The sequence below is a fragment of the Pelobates fuscus genome, chromosome 7 (assembly GCF_036172605.1).
Source record: "Pelobates fuscus isolate aPelFus1 chromosome 7, aPelFus1.pri, whole genome shotgun sequence".
Taxonomy (NCBI): domain Eukaryota; kingdom Metazoa; phylum Chordata; class Amphibia; order Anura; family Pelobatidae; genus Pelobates; species Pelobates fuscus.
In genome coordinates, this window is record NC_086323.1 from 124,079,791 (window position 1) to 124,100,020 (window position 20,230).

General features: G+C 48.3%; 2 protein-coding genes across 3 annotated transcripts in view; both read left to right on the forward strand.

Moving 5' to 3' along the window:
• Positions 1-20,230, forward strand: part of AMIGO3 (adhesion molecule with Ig like domain 3) — a 455,802-nt gene that overhangs the window by 145,134 nt on the left and 290,438 nt on the right. The gene's annotated exons all lie outside the window — the stretch shown is intronic.
• Positions 1-20,230, forward strand: part of MST1 (macrophage stimulating 1) — a 68,105-nt gene that overhangs the window by 39,109 nt on the left and 8,766 nt on the right. For both annotated transcript variants that reach the window (XM_063426535.1, XM_063426536.1), the window contains exons 10-18: positions 1,072-1,202; positions 2,528-2,627; positions 2,965-3,101; positions 3,253-3,285; positions 5,969-6,080; positions 6,191-6,268; positions 6,528-6,674; positions 7,971-8,077; positions 8,155-8,294. In XM_063426535.1, coding sequence (XP_063282605.1) covers positions 1,072-1,202; positions 2,528-2,627; positions 2,965-3,101; positions 3,253-3,285; positions 5,969-6,080; positions 6,191-6,268; positions 6,528-6,674; positions 7,971-8,077; positions 8,155-8,294 — 985 coding nt within the window. The remainder of the gene's footprint in view (positions 1-1,071; positions 1,203-2,527; positions 2,628-2,964; positions 3,102-3,252; positions 3,286-5,968; positions 6,081-6,190; positions 6,269-6,527; positions 6,675-7,970; positions 8,078-8,154; positions 8,295-20,230) is intronic.

Sequence of the window (20,230 nt, forward strand, 5' to 3'; positions counted from 1 at the left end):
AGCCTTCCCCTATTTCCTCTAGTGGCTGTCTCATTGACAGCCGCTAGAGGTGCTTGCGTGATTCTCACTGTGAAAATCACAGTGAGAGCACGCAAGCGTCCATAGGAAAGCATTGATAATGCTTTCCTATGAAACCGGCTGAATGCGCGCGCACGCATTCAGCCGACTGGGAGGAGAAGAGGAGGAGAGCTCCCCGCCCACCGCTGGAAAAAGGTAAGTTTTAACTCTTTCCCCTTTCCAGAGCCCGGCGGGAGGGGGTCCCTGAGGGTGGGGGCACCCTCAGGGCACTCTAGTGCCAGGAAAACGAGTCTGTTTTCCTGGCACTAGAGTGGTCCTTTAAAGAGAATGGGTCCAAGAATAGATCCCTGAGGTACCCCACTGGTGACAAGCCCAAGCTTCGAATATACTCCATTGACTACAACCCTCTGTTGCCGGTCACACCGCCACTAACCTACCCATTCAACAATATTGGAATCCAAACTTGAAGATTGCAGTTTATTCATATGCCTTCTCTGTGTAACAGTGTCAAAAGCCTTACTGAAATCTATGTAAGCAATGTCTACTGCACCACCCTGATCTATTATTTTAGTTACCCAATAAGATTGGTTTGGCATGATCTCCCTGAAGTAAACCCATGTTGTCTCTGATTTTGAAATCCATGTGATTTTAGATGTTCAACAATCCTATCCTTTAACATGGTTTCCATTACTTTCCCCACTACTGAAGTAAGACTTACTGGCCTATAGTTGCCCGACTCCTCCCTACTACCTTTCTTTTGTCCTTTCACTGTCCAAAGATATCAAAAGACAAAGTATAGATCGTTGTGATCTGTATTGTGATTGATTCATTGGAGTTGGGTTATTTTGTTAAACTGGCATTCTCAATTTTATTAATAAAATACTCAAATAGGGAAATTTTCCCTAACTTAGAATATATATTTTTTAGCTTAATTTTTTACCTAAACTTGTTCTCTTGTAAATTTTCTACAAGTAGCAGTTACATGTATGCACCCCAATTGTGTACATATGTAATGTCTGTTTTTTGCATAAACCCTTTTGTGTTTGATCACAGGGGTTTAGATGAAAATTACTGTCGGAACCCTGATGGCTCAGAAGCTCCATGGTGTTTCACTACAAATCCCAATATGAGGATCGCATATTGCTTCCAAATAAAGAGGTGCCCAGATGATGAGGAGCCAGTAGGTAAGACTATGAAAACTTCCAATCCAACAGTGTTCATTTCTTAAATGGATGTATACACACAGTGAGTTCAACGTATAAACCGAAAAATCAACTAAAGGAATGGTACGTTCCGCAACACATACCCCCTCAAATGTTGAGGCTCTCCCAATCTTGAACTCCTGTCCTAGGGTGGTTTCCTGGTGTCCTGCATCTGGGGACACAGAAGAACTGTCCCCAGCCAGCACAGCATAACTGGATCCTTAGACTGCTCATGCTGAAGGAACTAAAACAGGGATATCATTTTTTTTTTTTTTTTTTTTTTAGTAGACCACCTATGCAGAGTACAGGAAAAACCTAAAATGTAAATATTGTATTCTGTAGCATCCTGTGTTTGCCACCAAAAATGTATTCATGAACATATATTTTATAAAGCTTAAATATTTGAGTGCTCATATTGAATGTTTGTTAACATTCTTACGCAGTCAAAATTATATCATGAGCGTCTTAGATCTGCTTGTGCTGTGCTGAGGGCACATCTGTCATACTAGAGAAATTTCAGACTCTATGGCCTGCCCTATGTTTTTACTCCCTAAATGCTTCAGTAGCATTTATTGTGAAGAGGGAATAAAGTGCTATTTCTTATGGAGAAGTGACATTTGTGCTTTAAAGGGACACGACTCACCAGAACAACTACAGATTAATGTAGTGGTCCATAGCCTGTCCCTGCAGTGTTTACATTGCTGCCTAGTAGCACATTAGGTGTAGTCACTTGTATAGGAAGCACATCTAGTGGTTGTCTAAGTTCTACATTGTGTGCGACACTTGCGGTCAGCTTTTCCATGCTCCTATTCAATACATCTCTGAGCTGCTGATTGGCACTGTGTGCGTCTGTGCAATAGCATCCCACTGATTATCTATGGGAGAGCATTGGATTGGCGAAGATCATCACGATTGATCTCAGCCGTGAAGGTGGGGCTAGTTGTAGCGAGAACAGTATGGCAATGGAGAAAGAATAGAGTAAACAAGTAGCTTACTTATCTTGTGGTGGGCCGGACAACTAAATAGGTAATCCAACAATATAGTGTTAGGAGTACAAACATGTATTCCTGACCCTTAGTTTTTCCTTTTTAGATGAAGGATCATTCTTGTACAGTCGAAACCACATTCTAAAAAAAAAAAAAAAATCTGCACAGATCAGGTTGGTGTTCCCCCAGGTACCACATATTGTTCTACACATTGTAGTCAATAAGTGTTTTTGTAGTTACATTGACATTGATATGAGTAATTCTCTGAATAATCCATAAATTACCCTCTATTGACAGCTTTGTTTCCTCTGGTTTATGCAGATTGCTATCACGACAATGGTGAGTTGTACAGTGGGAAAGTCAGCAAGACCAGAAAGGGGGTCACATGTCGCAACTGGAGCGAAAAACTGGACGACATTACGTAAGTTGTGTGACCACGTGGCATGGTTTCATGAAGGGAAAGTAACTGCTCACATAAATATGGAAGTCAGAATTTTGCCTAATGGAAACTTGGAGGGGAGCGAGGGGTGATTGGCACTTTAGAGTGTACTTTAAAGGGAACCTAGTTTCAATAGGGCTCTGCCTCCTGGCTGAAGATTACACTAATAATTATTTTCTATTCTTGTATTATGGTAAATCCCCTAAAAAGTGACTCCGTCATAGCTAACCGCTGTAATACAACACCCAGAAACCTTGATTATGGCTCCATGCGTAGCCGCATTGTAACATCTATAGCTATCACTTTATATTTCACCCAGGCAAGTCCCAAATTATCCTTTTCCTGGATACCTGGAAGGCAATTACTGTCGAAACCCTGACAAGGACAGCCATGGACCATGGTGCTATACCATGGACCCAAATACACCGTTTGACTACTGCTCAATTAAACCATGTAGTAAGTATCGGAGTCTGTTGTGGTGATTTGCACTGCTATCAAGCATGTACATGTGTCTATATTTACCTGACACATAAGTCAAATGGAGGCCAGATGGGCCTCCGTCATCTGTCACATACTTTCAATAACTTTTCTTTCTCCTCTTTTGTAGGTGGAGAGAAACCACTGTCCATAAAGGAAGCAGGTAAGAGACCAACTTATATTGTCTACCATATCACTAATGCTGATTTCAGTAACTTTACGAAGTTGATATCAAAATGTTGTTTAAAATAGTTTAACCCCTTAAGGACCAAACTTCTGGAATAAAAGGGAATCATGACATGTCATGTGTCCTTAAGGGGTTAAGGACGCTGCTTTCAAGAGCACAATAGCTTTAAAGTGTTTAAAATGGCATGCATCAGAACAGCACAAATAGAAAATAGTCCAGAAAGCTCACACTTGAGATACTGTAGATAAATCGCTATCATTCTATCAGGAAAGGGAATGACCCTTGCACTCAGAACTTGGGTCAAGCCTGAAGAAGGCAAAGAACAGAGAGGAAAGCAGGATATTGCCAGACCTTCAGAGGTGGCCAGTGGTCCCTAGATAGGTGAAATGGTCTATGAAAAAGCCAAGAATGCAGACCAGAACAATCCGCGCTCAAAGATATATAAAGTACTGCTTAATCGATTTTAAAATAAAGTTTTATGGGGACAGAAGACTGTGTTAATTTTGTATCTCACCTGGGTAGTCCTCGATCGATCAGAAATAAATTGGCAAAACTGAAACCATGATGAGGCAATATTCTGAATTGCTGAACATACTTATTGGCTTGTCATAATTGCACTGCCAAAACATACAGGTGCTATGATACACAAATTATGTAACATACTCAATGTGGCTAAAAGCCTCATCCCCATATATTGGAAAAAACAGTCCGCACCTTCGATGGGAACATGGTACCAACGCATGGAGGAACTCAGGGCACTGGAAGAGCTTTCCCTCATGGCAGAATGGAGGGCTCAGACGTACCAGACGATATGGACACACTGGATCTTGACTACCGGACACCCGGACTTCCAAGACATGCTACACTAACCCTGCACACACAGACCAGACTGCCAACGATACTGGAGGGATACGGCATTCCCCCCTCCCCACCCCCCCTTTTATTCCCTCCCTTCTCCCACTTCAATCCCCACCCCACCCCCCTCCCCCGCGGGCCAGAGAGCGAGGGCGCGCAAAAGATAAGAGAGATTGATAAGACACCGCGGACAGGCAGGCTCAAGCACGGCTCATGGGATATATTAGGCACAAGGATATAGACAAATGACGAAAGGGGCAACCCAACACCCTAGCATTAGAAGGGAGGGGAGAACCAGATAGACAACCCCGAGACCGCAAACCAAGAGGCCACTTACAAGGGGTAGGTGGACAACAATAGGGGTCCACGGGTTGTAAACTGGCTAATATAGTCATAGCTACCAGAAAACCCAAAGAGGGGAGACGCTCTGCCTCTCCCCTTCCCCTTCCCATGGAATGAGGCACCTACCTTTAACAAGGGAGACCCCAAACGAGACCCCCAAGACGGTCACTAGCTCCGGGTATAACAATCATACTGGGAACCGGGAACCATGTCTATCAGTCCACGTAATGATGAGGACCTGCGAGTCCGCCATAGATGCTACCTGTGAATTTTTGGCTGTCTTGTAAGACAATAGAATATCTCTTTTTGATTGGACCTGCGAGTCCACACTGTTGGTCTACCTTTTGAAACTCTTCAAAACTAATAAAAAATATATTCACAAAAAAAAAAAATGATGTAACATGTCTAAATAGTCAAGGAGGGACAGAGCAGAATAAAATGACCTCGGGAGTAGCGTCCAGCATCAGAATTGCCACAAGGATGATGTATTGTTTCCCCAAACCAGAGCTAACCTAAAGTGCTATTCAAAGCACCAAAACAATTTTAGCTATGAAGCTATTTTGGTGTTTAGATCAAAACCCTGCAGTTTCATTGCTCAATTATCCGCCGTTTAGGAATAAAATCACTTTTTTGTTTCTGTTTATGCAGTTTTAGCCACACCTCCTCTGGCTGTGACTCACACAGCCTCCATGAAAAAGTTTGTTTCAATCTGTTCTGAGAGCACTATAAAAGTGGTATGTTTATTTTTCGCTGCTCTGTTCATATAAATTGAATCACACACATAAAGCTCTAGCAGACTCTTAATAGAGCATGAGTTAAGACATTCTAAATTAACAGAATGTGTAATAAAGGAAATGTAAACATTCGATGTTTATTTAGAGAGACTGTGTAGAAATAAGGGTAGGGGTTGAAAAAGCTGCTTTTGCAAGCGGTTTTCATGAATACACCAATAAGAGTGAGGGGTATTAAATGCTTGCATGTTTTAATTTGGCATACATCTATTAAACCGTGATGGCTTATAAAAAAAAATAAAATAAAAAGACTCTTGGCACCCAGACCACTTCAGCTCATTGAAGTGGTCTGGGTGCAATGTCCCATGTCACTTAACCCTTCAGTGGTAATTATTGCAGTTTACCTTGTAGGGTTAAGTCCTCCTCTAGTGCCTGTCTACAAGACAGCCACTAGAGGGCTTTCCAGGGCTTAGACGACTTTTGGAATCCCCATAGGAAAGCATTGAATAATGCGCTTTAGGTCTCTCCCGTCGTCTGATTCTACGTTTTGAAACGGGTTTGTTTTCCTGGCACTAGAGAATCCCTTTAAGCCAATATTTTTTGGGTGCGTTCATTTAAGTTGACTACATTATGAGCAGCATTTGATGTGGTATTTTGTATGTATTTCCCCCTTTCTAATTTTCTCCCACAACTACGTATTACATTGCATCCTTATTTATTTTCCTCCGTAGAAAATATTGTATTTGATTCGTGTGGTAAAAAAATTGAAAAAACAATTACCCGATCCCGTATGGTTGGTGGTACACCTGGAATCTCCCCTTGGACTGTGAGCTTACGAAACAGGTGAATGGTCCATATGAAAAGTCATTAAAACCATTTTTGTAGGGGGAAAAATGCGTTGTGGTTTTTGTTTGACCTGATCTGTTTCTTTTTGCGTTTTCATCAAACTATAGGCAAGGAGACCATTTCTGTGGGGGTTCCCTAGTGAAGGAGAATTGGGTAATCAGTACAAGACAGTGTTTCTCTTCCTGGTGAGTAGAATATTGATCCCATAAGACTTGTCATGGACATATATCAAAAGCTTTTAACCCTGTGCTTTTATTAAGAGCTTACTGCATTGCTTACTTGATATTTAACATGTGTTATTTTGATGGCAAAAATGTTACCACCCTATATCCTATTATACATGCAAAAAAATTAATGGATGTGCACGAAATACTGCATTTCCTTGAGATGTTAAACATCCATCAACAAGCTATGAATCGTAATCCTTTTCTCTGTTTTCCAAAGTGATGCTGACTTAACAGGATACGAGGCTTTGGTAGGAACTCACTTGAAAAACCCTGCCCCCACAGATACAGACAAACAATCTGTGCCCATTAACAGGATTGTGTGTGGACCATCTGACTCCAGCCTTGTGATGCTGAAACTGGAAAGGTGAGGAGTACCTATGGTATTTCATTTTCTTAGAACCAAAGTGACCCACCCCCCATTGTTAATGGTCTATGTGGCGGCAGCCTCGCCACTGGGCATTGGAGAAGACTGGTTGCCAGCCTCCTGCCATGTGACTTTGGCCCCTGGGATGTATTGCCCTTTAAGAAACTTATTTGGGCTTATTGCATTTTGAAAGACTTTTTCTGCCCCTTTGAATACATGGGAAGGTGTGCTCCTCCCCCGTTTCCTGTGTATTGTGCTCCAGCAGAGCGTTGTCCCATTAACACTGCCAGACCAGTTGGAACTTGCTGTTTTGCCCCTCCTCTCTCTCATCGGCCCTTCCTATGGTTTAACCCCATGGCGATTTGACTGTGTTTGTGGGATCTGAGCGCTGTTCGGATATATTGAGCGCTCAGATCCAAGCTATCTGGGGATTGGTTGAATGTGGGGGTTCTGTTCTGTATGATAGGAATTATGTATTTTTATGTGTTTTTACTGTTGTTGTAAATGGAGATATTTTCTGTATGCTGGAGATAATTGGCTTACCACACCCAAGCCATGCTTGCAGGCGGTCACAAAGGGACTTCCAACTAACTTTTGACCCACTGGACAAATTTGTATGATTTTGACATATGTATGTATTTTGGAGAATGCTGATTCTGAAAATGTAAGTTTTATGTGAATGTAATGTATACTTTTAAAGTTATGAATATTGTGTAATTTCTGCCTGTGATAATTACGTTAGCCCATTGTGTTCAGTAATTATATCACAGGCAGAGGGGATGATTTTGTGTGGGAGTGTCCAAGTGTATTGTACGTATTGATTGGTTGTACTTCAAAATCCTGATACTATGTTTGTAGAATGGGCATAAAAACAGAGATTTTGAATAAAAGTTCAGTTCTACTTCACCCTCAATTTGGAGTGCCGTCTCTTATTGGGGGAATTTGCTACAAGGGATTGCTATGCTAGTCATACTCCCTTGCTATATCACTACTAAGCTCTTGTAAGAGCTTGTTCCTGTCTTGCTCTCTGAAGGAGTCTACGGTGGTTATGGTGTCTGCTGGAGTGCTGGAAACCCTCAGGAAGCGCTAGGAGCATCCTTCAACGGAGGTACCCAGTCGCGGTGCCCGTCGATCCGTTAGTCTACAATGCCGTAAATTCTTTGAATACAATAGTTTAGACAGAAAATCTTAGAAGCTGTAGATAAGCAACATCGGGTGAAGGTGGGGGTGGGGTTGAGATACCTGCTAGAACCCACCCTATGTATTACATAACATTTAATACTCTCTCTGCTGTAGGCCTGTCAAACTGAATACAAAAGTGGCTCTCATCTGCTTGCCTCCTGAGAGATATATTGTACCATCAGAAACCAAATGTGAGATTGCAGGTTGGGGTGACACCCGAGGTAGGTAAAACTAATATATAGTGAAACTCTTTTTAGTGTGACCGTGTTCATCTCAAACAAAATTGTTCTTATTTCAGGTACTGGCCATGAGAATGTGTTAAAGGTGGCGGCTTTCACTGTGATTAGTAATACGGAGTGCAATACATACATCAAACACAAGGTGCTGGATACTGACATATGCACAAGACCCCTGAAATTGGAAGTTGGTGCTTGTGAGGTAAAGGAATTTGAGCCTAGATGTTTTTTATAGACTATATTTTCTCTTGTCCTTGGCCACAGAAACCAAAACATGGCTCATTGAGTAAAACACAAATTGTGTAGAATTTACAAGGACATTTTAACTTTTTAGGTAATATTAGCTTAATTTGGAGGTGTGGGATCTTTAAGTTTGGTTCCCCCACCCAATTCTCCATAATTCGAGGCTTAATGGAAAAAAACATTTTAGTATTTTCATTGTATTATTAACAAACGTTAAGTAGCTTGTGTGGTTTTGTTTTGGTTTTTATTTTGTATTTTATTTGTGTGTGTGGTGTTTTGGTTTTTATTTTTAAACATTTTTCTTTAACTCCAGACCCCTAAGGCACATTGGCACATTTTTTTTATTTTATTTTTTTATTGCAGATTATATAGATTAAATAGAACACTTTTTTTTCTAAATTAACCTTGTTACACCCCTGGCTGTCAATCTGACAACCGTTCATGTTACTTCCTGGTAGTTTAGTTCAGTGGAGCTAAATTCAAGAGGCAGGCAAGACTTCTCATTGAGCTGCATTGGGAAGACTGTAATTGGGTTGCCAAAATGTCTGGGTTGGATTAGAATGGGAGGGCTTCGGGGGGCGTGGCTTGGCGCCGGACGAGAATGGCCGCCTAATCCTCGACGAACTCGCACAATCTGGCACCCATGGGGACGCACTAGACAAGCCCAAATGACCCCCTCCACTCCGAGAACGCAAGGGAACAACCCGCACCCCTCGATCAGAAGTTACCTCCACAATCCGGGTGACTTCCTCTCACAGGATGAGGCCTCCAATATGGCGCCCTCCTCACCAGGCTCCGTGATGTCGGAAGACGGCCCCAGCACAAGAGGCAGTATGCCGGTCCCACCAACACCGGATTGGTATGACCTGTTCACATCCCTACCAAAGAAGGAGGATTTCCAATCCCTCCTTGAGGAGGTTAAGTCCACACTGCGCACGGAGATCTCTGCCCTCGGCACCTCCCTTACAGCGCTAGAGGCAAGGGTGCAGACCCTCGAATCCCAGGGCCCCGACCTGCACTGCCCTGCAATTACGACCACTACAGCACAAGCCAAGCCGATACAGGACCTGCCCTCACAGCCCGACGGGGCAACTCTGAAGCCACAATCTGAACACCGCAAGACATCCAGGCCTTTCAAGAGGCCCTTGACCTCCCACAAATCCCCATCCCGGACTGGACCAACCGCCCGGTGAATGAACGCTCCGCAGGAAGACCAGTTCGCCGCAACATCCAACAAGGCCCAGACACCAACTACACCCCTCCCCAGCAAGCAGAACCTGAGGAATAAAGAGGGTACTACCAACTCTCTACCACTCAATGCCTATCTCTGGTCTGCACATCAAAGGGCCCTACCTACCTGCCTCTGATGGACATAAGGTGACCCTCCTCACCCCCAAACTTTTTCAATTTTTCACTTTTTCTCACTCCTTTCCCGCTTTTACTAAAAGATTCCTCGGATACTGCCCACCCACCCGGAGACTGCGTTCAACTGCACCCCACAGCCTCGCACTATTGGACATCACCCTGTTCCCCCACTTACCCTGGGCAGTCCCGAAGATTCTCCAGCTGGCTAAATGGGCCCTGCAACACCGGCCTCTGACACGCCACACCGAGCACCCCTAGACACCAGAGGGACGGGACACCAGGACCCTGCTTCACAATGGTCACAGTGTTAAACTGCTAATGATATTTATCTGTGTCTTAAACCATGTACTTTATTGTAAATGTAACATATGCCCTTACAATAGCTCAAGGATTGTTAACCGCTAAAATGCACCGAGCCCTGCCTGACGAGACCTCCAGACGACTGGAACATCACTGTACCACGACGGGCGACTGAGCCGACGTCAAGAGGGGCAGACAGATCACGCAGAAACATTTGGTCACATATTACCAGGATTGACCACACATAGCAGCGGTCCCATGACCATGCTTGAGACTTCGTGACTCCCACACAAAACAAACAAGGAATGGGCACGCTGACATAAGACACACCTCTATCTACACGAGACAGCCTGAGCGAACACAGAGACGAGAAAAAAGAGAGACCAATATACATATATGATTTTTTTTTCTTCTTTTTTCCTTCCCCTTTCTCTTCTCCCCCCCCCCCCCCTTCTCCTCTCTCCTACCTGACTGGTTACCTTCAGGCCAGGTGTGATCCACACGACGCACACTCTTGTCGACCGACACTGGAGGGCCCTCACACCACATGGGCATGTTTAAACCGTTTAAAATGGCTGAATTGTTTGAAATGTTACCCAAGTTCTTCTTGCTAATGCTTATGTTATACTGTCATATCATGATGTTCCCCCTTTTGCCCCGTTCAACTCTCACCTCGCTCACCCCATGGTACGAACCATAAAGGGGCCAAAACGGACGCCCGCTCCCACGCTACACAGACCTTTTTTGTTTTCCTTTTTACGGTCCTACCCTTCATGGGTGCCACATTACCTTACACCGCAGAGCTACTGGGCAGCAGGAGACGGATGAGGACCGACTGTGACTCGCCGCCCACCGAGAAGTCACTAGTGGGTGACCGGCTCTCCCCCAACACCACCAACCCCACGGGTTCATTGCCAACAACCTGTGAGGTGGACATACAGGACTACGTCCCTAGACTTCCATCTTCCAGTGGCACATTACCCCTACCACACTCACTGCCCCACAAACCTCTCTCCATCGTCCCCTACCCTCCTCTCCCACAACACCGCCTAATTCAGGTCCGAGGGGGGCCTGGTGACATGGGTTCGCCCCCCCCCCGCGTGGGCAGAAGCGATAGTGATAGCAACAGCATCAACCTCTACACGATCAATGCGAGGGGCCTCAACTCCCCACACAAACGGGCCAGAGTCCTGCGTGAGATCAAAGCACTAGGGGTATCGATCGCCTTCTTCCAGGAAACCCACTTCCACGCACCCCAGGCTCCTAAGTTCTCCAACAAATACTACCCCACCTGGCATTTCGCACAAAACCCCTTGAACAAATCCAAGGGAGTGGCCATACTGCTCTCGGCGGACACTCAGTTTCAACTGGAAGCGGAGATAAAGGACGCGGAAGGCAGATACCTTTTTCTTAAAGGGAAAACCAGCGACTCCAGAATCACACTGGCGAACTTATACCTCCCGAACAAGGGCAAGAAGCAGTTCCTGTCATCCACCCTTCGAACCCTGGAAACATTTGGAGAAGGAACCATCATAATCGGAGGGGACTTAAATGCCCCCCTGGACCCCAGAACAGATCCATCAAAAGGTACCTACACGATACCGGAACATGTCCTTCGGGGCATGAGGACTCTTCTCTCAGACCACCAACTCGCATATTGCTGGCGCACTCTCCACCATGCAGACAGGGACTACACCTACTATTCAACACCACACAGATCCTACTCGAGAATAGACTACTTCTTCACTCAACACAGAGACCTAGACACACTGATATCTGCCCGCATAGTGCCCATGACCTGGTCGGACCACGCACCAGTGATCCTTACCATCGAAAATCCCAGGCCCTACAGATCGCAATAGTCGTGGAAACTAAACTAATCCCTCTTGGAGGACCCACTAATACAAACAGAAATACGGACCGCCTTAGAGCACTACTTCCTCACCAACAAGCCACCTGACTGCACACCGCCCACCATCTGGGAAGCGCACAAATGCGTCATCAGAGGTATTATCATTAAACACGGCACCCGCCTGAAAAAACAGCGCGCGCAAGAAATCACACACCTCGTCGACCTGGTGACCCAACTGGAAGCGCAACACCAGCGCACCCTCGACGACGCTACCTACAAACAACTTCTGGAAGCCAAAGCGGAACTCAACGCACACCTAACATCAAAGATTCAATTCCAGTTCCAACTCGCAAAGAAAACTTTCTATGAATTCGGAAACGAGTGGCAAATTGCTCGCAAGGGCGCTGAGAGCACGGAGGCAAGAGCCATGTCCAACGGATGTCCCTGACTGGAAAATCCCTGCTTACACCGAAAGCTATAGCGGAGGGATTCAGACAATATTACTCTTCACTGTATAGCCTGCCCCCGAACCCTGCACGCAAGACCGTAACAGAAGAGACCTTCTTTTTTTTTTTTTTAGACATTCTTTATTTATTAAAGTATTTTCAAATAAGGGAAGGAGACAGAAAAAAGGGAGGGGAGGGTAGGGGGTAACAAATATCAAGTTACAAAGTATGACATATACTGGAACAGTGTTTCGAGCCCAGCATCAAGACCGAGTCGGGTACAACGTTTCACTTATAACCATATCACAACCAGTTTACAGCATTTCCGCCTAGGCGGGTCTTGGTTGGTGGTGTGGGGCGAGTTCCACGGGTGTAATATGTGGTACAGGTGAGTCCACAGCAGTTTAGTGGATCAGAGACGTGCGTTGGTGCTCAGTGGGGTGCTATTTCCCCGTAAGAAGGGGGGGGTAGGGGGAGGTGTGTTCTCAACATACAAGGAGCCCTGGAACCTCAATCTAATGGGTTGTCGCGTTCTGTCGGTGGGCATGTCCGGTGATTCACAGGTTGGTTAGGTAGAGGAGGGGGTGGCTGGGTCTGGGATCTTCCCTACATACTAGGGATAGGGGTAACAAGGGCGGGTACCAGGCGCCTCCTGTGAGGCCAGGAATACGGGATCAAGCCCGTCCCCGTGCGGTGTAAGACGTCCAGGGGTACCATTGGAGGGCGCATTTGTCCGAGCGTTCCCGCAGGGACGCAGTCAGCATTTCCATCCCGCGAATCTCCTCAACCTTGTCAACCCATTGCTTGTAAGTGGGTACCGCCTGGCTTTTCCAGTGCAGTGGGATGAGGCTTTTCGCGGCAGAGAGCGTGTGTATCGTGAGGGATTTTTTGTACTGTTGTGTAGGTATGGATGTGTGGTGAAGGAGCATTGTCAGTGGCAGTAATGGGAGGTCTGTGTCCGTAATTTCCTTGATCTTAGCGCGTACCATGCGCCAGTATGGAGCTATGCGGGGGCAAGACCACCAAATGTGGAGGTTGGTGCCCAGGGCGGAGTGGCATCTCCAGCAGTCGCCAGAGGTTGTACCGTGCATGTGTCTGAGCACGTCCGGGGTCCTATACCATTGTGTGAGTAGTTTATAGCTCATCTCCTGGTATTTGGAGCTAATGGAGCATTTGTGGGTTAAGAGAGAGATTTTGTCCCACTCCTGGGCAGTCAGGCGTGTGTCAGTCTCCCGTTCCCACTTGTCCGTGAACCCTAGTGGGCGTACATTGCCCAGTGTCTGTAAGCTTACGTAGAGGTAGGATATAGCGTGGTCCAGGTGTTTTCTGTCTGTGCATAGTTGTTCGAAGTCAGTCAGTTGTCTATGAATGTGGTCCTTGCCTTGAAGGTTTGTGTAGTATGTTTTCACCTGGTGGTAGTGGTACATGTCTAGTGGGGTCGGTCGCTGAGTCGATATGACTGCAGGTAGTGGTTTAAGGGCTCCGTCGGCAATCCATTGATGCAGGTAGAGCCAATCCGTCTGGTGGACATTCCGCAGTGCCGCGGGGGTGATACCACCCGCGAGATTCGGGTTATGTGCGATCGGGGTGAGCGGGTTAGGTGACTAGGTGAGCCGGCACGCGAAGCGTAGTGAGCACCACACCCTAAGGGTGGCGTCGATGAGGGGATTTCGGAGTCGGAGCTCCGAGTAGGTAAGGGAGCCAAGCCAGAGTCTGTCAGGGATCGTACCGCGTGACTGCTGGACCTCCATGGACACCCATCGTCTGGCACCAGTGCGTGTGTGCCAGTCCACCACCCTTTGCAGATGCGTGGCCTGATAGTATTGTTGCACGGAGGGTAATCCGGCTCCCCCCGCCGTCTTTGGGCGTTCCAGGGTGGTTCTGCGTATGCGGGAAGCGGAGCGGTTCCATACAAAGCTACGGATGTCTCTTGTCAGGGTGCGGAAAAATGATTGTGGGATCGTAACGGGCAGCGTCGTGAATAGGTATAATAGTCTGGGGAGGACGTTCATCTTCAGGGCTTGTATGCGGCCGAACCAGGTGAGGTATAGTGGGGACCAACGGAGGAGGTCCTTTTGGATGTTCGCGAGTAGGGGGGGAAAAGTTCATTTGATAGAGTTGTGTGAGATCTCTTGGTAACCACGTGCCCAGATACCGTAACCTGTCCGGTCGCCAGGAGAAGGCGAACGCTGTGCTCAGCCGGCCAACCAACTCGGCGTCATCGAGTACAGGCATGGCCTCTGATTTGTTCATATTCAATTTCAGGTTGGAGACTTGGTGATAATCGCGAAACGCCTTGAGGAGGTTAGGGATCGATTAGGGGTTGTTCCAGAAAGAACAACATGTCATCTGCATAGGCGGCGAGTTTGTGCACTTCTGCATCCAGAGTCGCCCCCATCCCGTCTGACCGCCTCCAGAAATGGTTCTAGAGAGAGGGCAAACAGGAGGGGGGACAGGGGACATCCCTGTCGCGTGCCATTGCTGATGGGGAAGGATTGTGTAAGTGTATCGTTGACGCGAATACGTGCTGTCGGGGTCGTATACAGAGCCGCCACCCAGGTGCACAGCTGTGGGCCAAATCTGAAGTGGTGGAGAGTGGACGCGAGGTATGTCCAATCCACTCGGTCGAACGCCTTTTCGGCGTCCGTCGATAATGGGACAACCTCGCGTTTCTTGGATTTCGCAGTATGTATGATGTTGAGAGCCCGGATCGTGTCATCTCGCGCCTCCCTACCCGGGATAAATCCGACCTGGTCTGGGTGAATTAGGTCTGGGAGGATCAGGGAGATCCTCCGGGCTAAGGCTTTAGCAAAGAGTTTAAGATCCGAGTTCAGGAGCGAAATCGGGCGGTAGCTCGAGCAATTGGACGGGTCTTTACCTTCTTTGGGGATTATTGTGATGGTGGCGGCTAATGTATCTGTTGGGAACTGCCCTCCCTCACGAATAGAGTTCAGACCTGATAGAAGTTTGGGCAAGAGGGTGTCACTGAATGTGCGAAGGTATGAGACCGGCAGTCCGTCAGGGCCTGGCGCCTTATGAGGCTTCATGCACTTTAGAGCACCTTTGAGTTCGTCAAGGGTCAGGGGTAGCTCCAGGTCCTCCGATTGTTCCTGGGTGAGTGTTTTGGCTATGTGCTGAGAGAGGTAGTCGGTGATTTTTCGTTGGCGTGTCTGAGGTGTAGACCTGTGTGCGGCCTGTGTCTGGTTGTATAGGTCGGTGTAGTAGGCCTGAAAGGCTTCAAGAATTCCCTCTGGATGTCGTGTGCTGCGATGGTTTGGTGTTTATTTTATGAATATGTTGTGACCGTCTCTTAGCCTGGAGCATCTTTGCTAGGAGTCGACCACTCTTGTTAGAGTGTTCATAGAAGTACCTGGCCGATTTCGTCAGGGTGTGTAACAGTCCTTGAGAGAGGTGATCCCTGAGTTCCCTCCTAGCTTCAGTCAGTTGTAGGTAGGTGTCGTCGTCTAGCGTTTGTTTGTGTGCGTTTTCCAAGGTAGTTACCTTGGTGGTGAGATCGGTGAAGTGTCTGTGTCTGTCTCTTTTTCGTTGAGTGCAAATGGCGATGTAGTGGCCCCTCACGACACATTTATGTGCCTCCCAGATCGTCAGGGGTGGCGTGTCCGGGTTGTCGTTGGTGTCGAAGTATTGTTTGAGCGTCTGATGTGTGGATGCGCGGGTGACTGGGTCGTTCAACAAGGACACGTTCAGTTTCCATTGCCTGTCCTTCGGTTTATAAAGGGGCGAGCTTGTGCGGACTTTAACCGGGGCGTGGTCCGAGTGGGTCATGAGTCCAATGTGCGCATCACGTAGGAGGGAGAGGTATTCCTGGGGCATGAATATGTAGTCAATACGGCTATAGTGGCGGTGGACATGTGAAAAATGTGTATAGTCTCTGTCGTTCGGGATGTGCGGTTCTCCAGCAGTCCACAAGGCCTAAGTTGTTTAGTGCCCTGGTGGCTGTCCGTAAGCAGTGTGGTGGGTGTGTGCAAGTTCCACGAGACGTGTCCAGGAGTGGGTCAAGTGGCATGTTCAGGTCACCTGCCACCAGGAGAAGGCCCTCTCTGAATTTAAGGTGCGGGAGAGAAAGGTGTGTTGGCCACGGTTAGGACAATATATGCATGCAAATGTGTATGTATGATCAGCTATCTTACCCTTGACAAAAAGGTACCTCCCTCCTGGGTCTATTTGGGTCTCGGTATGGCAGAAGGGTGTGGTGTGCGCGAACAGTATCGCTACGCCTGCTCTCTTAGAATCTGGGTGGTTGGCATAGTAAGCCAAGGGGAAACGTTTGTTCTCCAGTTTGGGAGCGGTTGGGCCCCGGAAGTGCGTCTCCTGCAGGAACGCCACGGATGCCCTCTCCACCCAGAGACGGCGGAGCAGGTGGGAGCGCTTCTCCGGCTGGTTAAGACCCCCAGTATTATTGGACCAGTATGTAAGCAGGGCCGGGTCAAATCCCGTCCCGGCCCCCGCATGGCGGACGCCTGAAGGGGGGGGGTCCGTCATGAAGTGGGGAGGGGAAGGGTAGGGGGGAAAGGTCAATGCAACGTTTCAACCTAGACCGGTTGACTACGTTCAGGTGACTATGGGTCAGGGAAGTCTCGTCGAACTCCAGTCCTATATACAAGGGAGGTGAGGTGCGGGGAGGGCCGCCTACAAAGTCTGTGTCACGGGAAGGGATGCCATCAGCACCTACGTCCCTCGGCTCCCGACCCGCCGTGAGGAATGGCTGTCTTGGTCCTTGCGAGTCCGGGGGAGGAGGGGGAGGAGGGGGAGGAGGAAGGGGTGGGGGGTCCGAGTCTGTCGGTTACGTAGGGGCACCTGTTAGCGCTGTGGGCGCGAGTCCGTCTCGGGTGGGTGGGGGAAGGGGGGGGGGGGGGCAGGGTGGGAGTGGGAGCGGGCCCCCAGGGCAGGCCTGCGGGAAATGGTAGTCAGAGTCGTCAGCGTTTTAAGTACAGGTTAGCACAACACATTTCAATTAAATCATTATATTCTTTTCATCGACTTTGCAACCCACGACATCGGCATAACTCCGTCATAATTCAAGACACCACAAACAATTATATATACAAATATAACAGGCACAGAGCATGGGTCCCCCGGGTGGGCATGTGATACTGGCAATACAAGAGATCAACTGTTTAAGTACTGACTTACACTACCTATATCAGGCGATGTGCCACGCTACCTGCAGGAACCTCGCTGCGTGCGCCAGATGCATAGCAGAAACCAGGTAGTTGGGCGCGGCATGCGTATCATCAGGGTGCCCATGCGGTGTGTGGCAGTGGGGGGAGTCGCCATGTGCAATACCAAGCAATACAACATGTAACAGAATAATAAGTAAAGTATAGTACTATCCACGGTAACGTATGAACCTATGCCGAAGGTGACGCCTTGGTATAATTTAGGCGTGTCGGCAACTTATTGAAAGCAAAAGAATACAGATAATGGTCACATTATGCGAGGGAGGTCAACACCTGTTACCATGGCCCGTGCGCGCGCTGTCTTACTATTCGGGGGCATGGCTACGCGTCCGCGCAGTTGGAGGTGGTGACATTTTAAGCGTAGGTGAAAGCAACATATTCCAAGTAGAACGCTATGCAGTCTACGCTGACATTGCAACCCACGACATTGACAAAACACATTCGTAATTCAGGCACCACAAACAGTTATATATACAGAAACAACAAACCAATCGCATAAGTCTCCCGGGTGAACATATCGTATGAGGGCAATGAGGGAAGACGACAGTTTAAATACAATACAATACTACCTATATCAAGCAGAGTGTCTCACCACCTACATTGATTGCTTAACCTATGTTGGGTGCGTAGCAGGGATTAGGGTGTTGGGCGCAGCGTGCGGGTAACCAAGGTGTTCCTACGGTGTGCGGCATTGGGGCAGGTCAGCATGTGAAATACAAAGCAATACAATATAAGACATACGAACAAGTAATGTGGCACGCTGCTTACAGTTGACTAATGGGCCTGCGCCTGAAGCGGTGGCGTGGCACAGTTTAGGCGTGCCAGCAATTTGTAAAGGACAAAAGGATACAGGCAATAAACATTATATGGGGGGGTCGTACCCCGATACCCTGACCTGTGCGTGTGCCAACCTACTAGGCATGGGTATGACTATGTGCCAGTACTATGTCAGGGTGAGCAGCCCAAGCCCACCTCCCAAACAGTTCATCGCATCACCTCCCACCCGGCATGGTCCGTGGCCCCCCAAACAACCCACCCAAGGTACAACTCCAAGTCTCGAGTCCTGTTACGGACCTGTGATAATGTCCCACTAACCTGCGGCCCAACTTCAGTGTCCACCCCGCTCAGGATGAGGTCGTCAGGCGTCGAAGACAGGGGGTCAAGTAAGATACCCTTACAAGGGCTGGATAGCTTAGGGGGCGGTTCATGGTACCTGGCAAGGGAGGTCGACTGCGATATCTCCGGACTTTACTCTTCTGGGCCGACGGGGCCACCTCGACGCTGCGGAGGAGGGGTAGTGTGCCCGCTCAACAGGTTCTCGGCCGCAGGGTGGGGTCCAGTGGGGCGTGCGGGCGGATATTCAAGAATCCAGTTAGGAACGTGGACATGCGGCAATCCAGCGGACTGGAGGAACCAAGTGACATCGTTGGGCCAACGCAGCGTGTGCCAGCGGTTCTCGACCTTGGCTTGTAGGCTGAATGGGAAGCCCCATTCATAGGGAATCCGCCTCTCCAGTAGCATGTTAGTTAGCGGTTTCAGCGCCCGACGGGCGTCCAGTGTGAGGGGCGACAGGTCTTGGAATAGCGTGACCTGGGAGTCCATGAATGTGATCGTGCGTCGAGTCCTGGCTGCTCTCATTATGGCGTCCTTTAGTTGGAACGAAGTGAGGCAACAAATCAGGTTCCTGGGCTGGCCATCTCTTCTAGGGCCCCGGAGCGCTCTATGTGCGCGTTCCATGGATATGTCAGGAGGCGCATCGTCCCTTAGCAGGTGCGAGAAGAGGCCTGTCAGCAATTCCCGTGGGGACTCATTGTCTGCTTCTGGGAGGCCCCGCACTCGTATGTTGTTGCGGCGGCCTCTGTTGTCCAGGTCTTCGACTTGTCTACGCATCTCAAGGAGTATATTCCCCTGCTGTGCTGTAGCTAGGTCTGTGGCTTGCTGGTGGTGCGCGGTTTGAAGGCGGTTCACTTCCAGGTCGTCCACCCTCTGCTCCAGGGCCGTTAGGTCCCTGCGCACCGCGGCTATTTCTTCCCGAATGACGGTACGTAGTTCTGCAACCAGGGCAGTCTTGTCACCTCGTGTGAGCATGTTGGCTGAGATAGCTGCTAGGTCCAGCGACATTTGTGTCAGTGCATCTGCTCCGGGTGTGTCACTCGCGGATTCTGCTATGCTGCTGGTGCTCGGAGAGGGGGGCGCCATCTTGTCCGCGCCTCGTGTGTCTCTGAGGTGCTGAGGTGTGGACAGAAATTCGTCCATAGGACCGGGTTTAAGGTTGGTGTGGGGTGTGGGAGGGTGTCTCGGGGTAATCGTTCGTTTAGTTTTCCCCATGTGGACCGCGGGATTCGCTCAGGATCTGGGCTTAGGCGGATCGGGGCCTGGGAGCAAGTGCAGCGTGCGACTTACTCCATGTGCGGTCAAGCCACGCCCCCAGAAGAGACCTTCTTAGCACGCCAGAAAGCATATATCACGCAAAATGTGACATCTAAGCTCCCGCCTCGAACCATATCCGCCCTAGAGGAAGACATCACGAGCGAAGAATTGTGCTTAGTCATTAAAAAGGCCAAACAGGGAAAGAGCCCAGGACCGGACGGATACACAGCGAAATACTACAAGATGTTCGCAGACGTTCTCACCCCACACTTGCTTACCCTCTATAACTCCATCCAAAACGGAGGCTCACTGGACCCCAACTCGCTTCGAGCCCATGTCGTGATAATACCAAAAGAAGGGA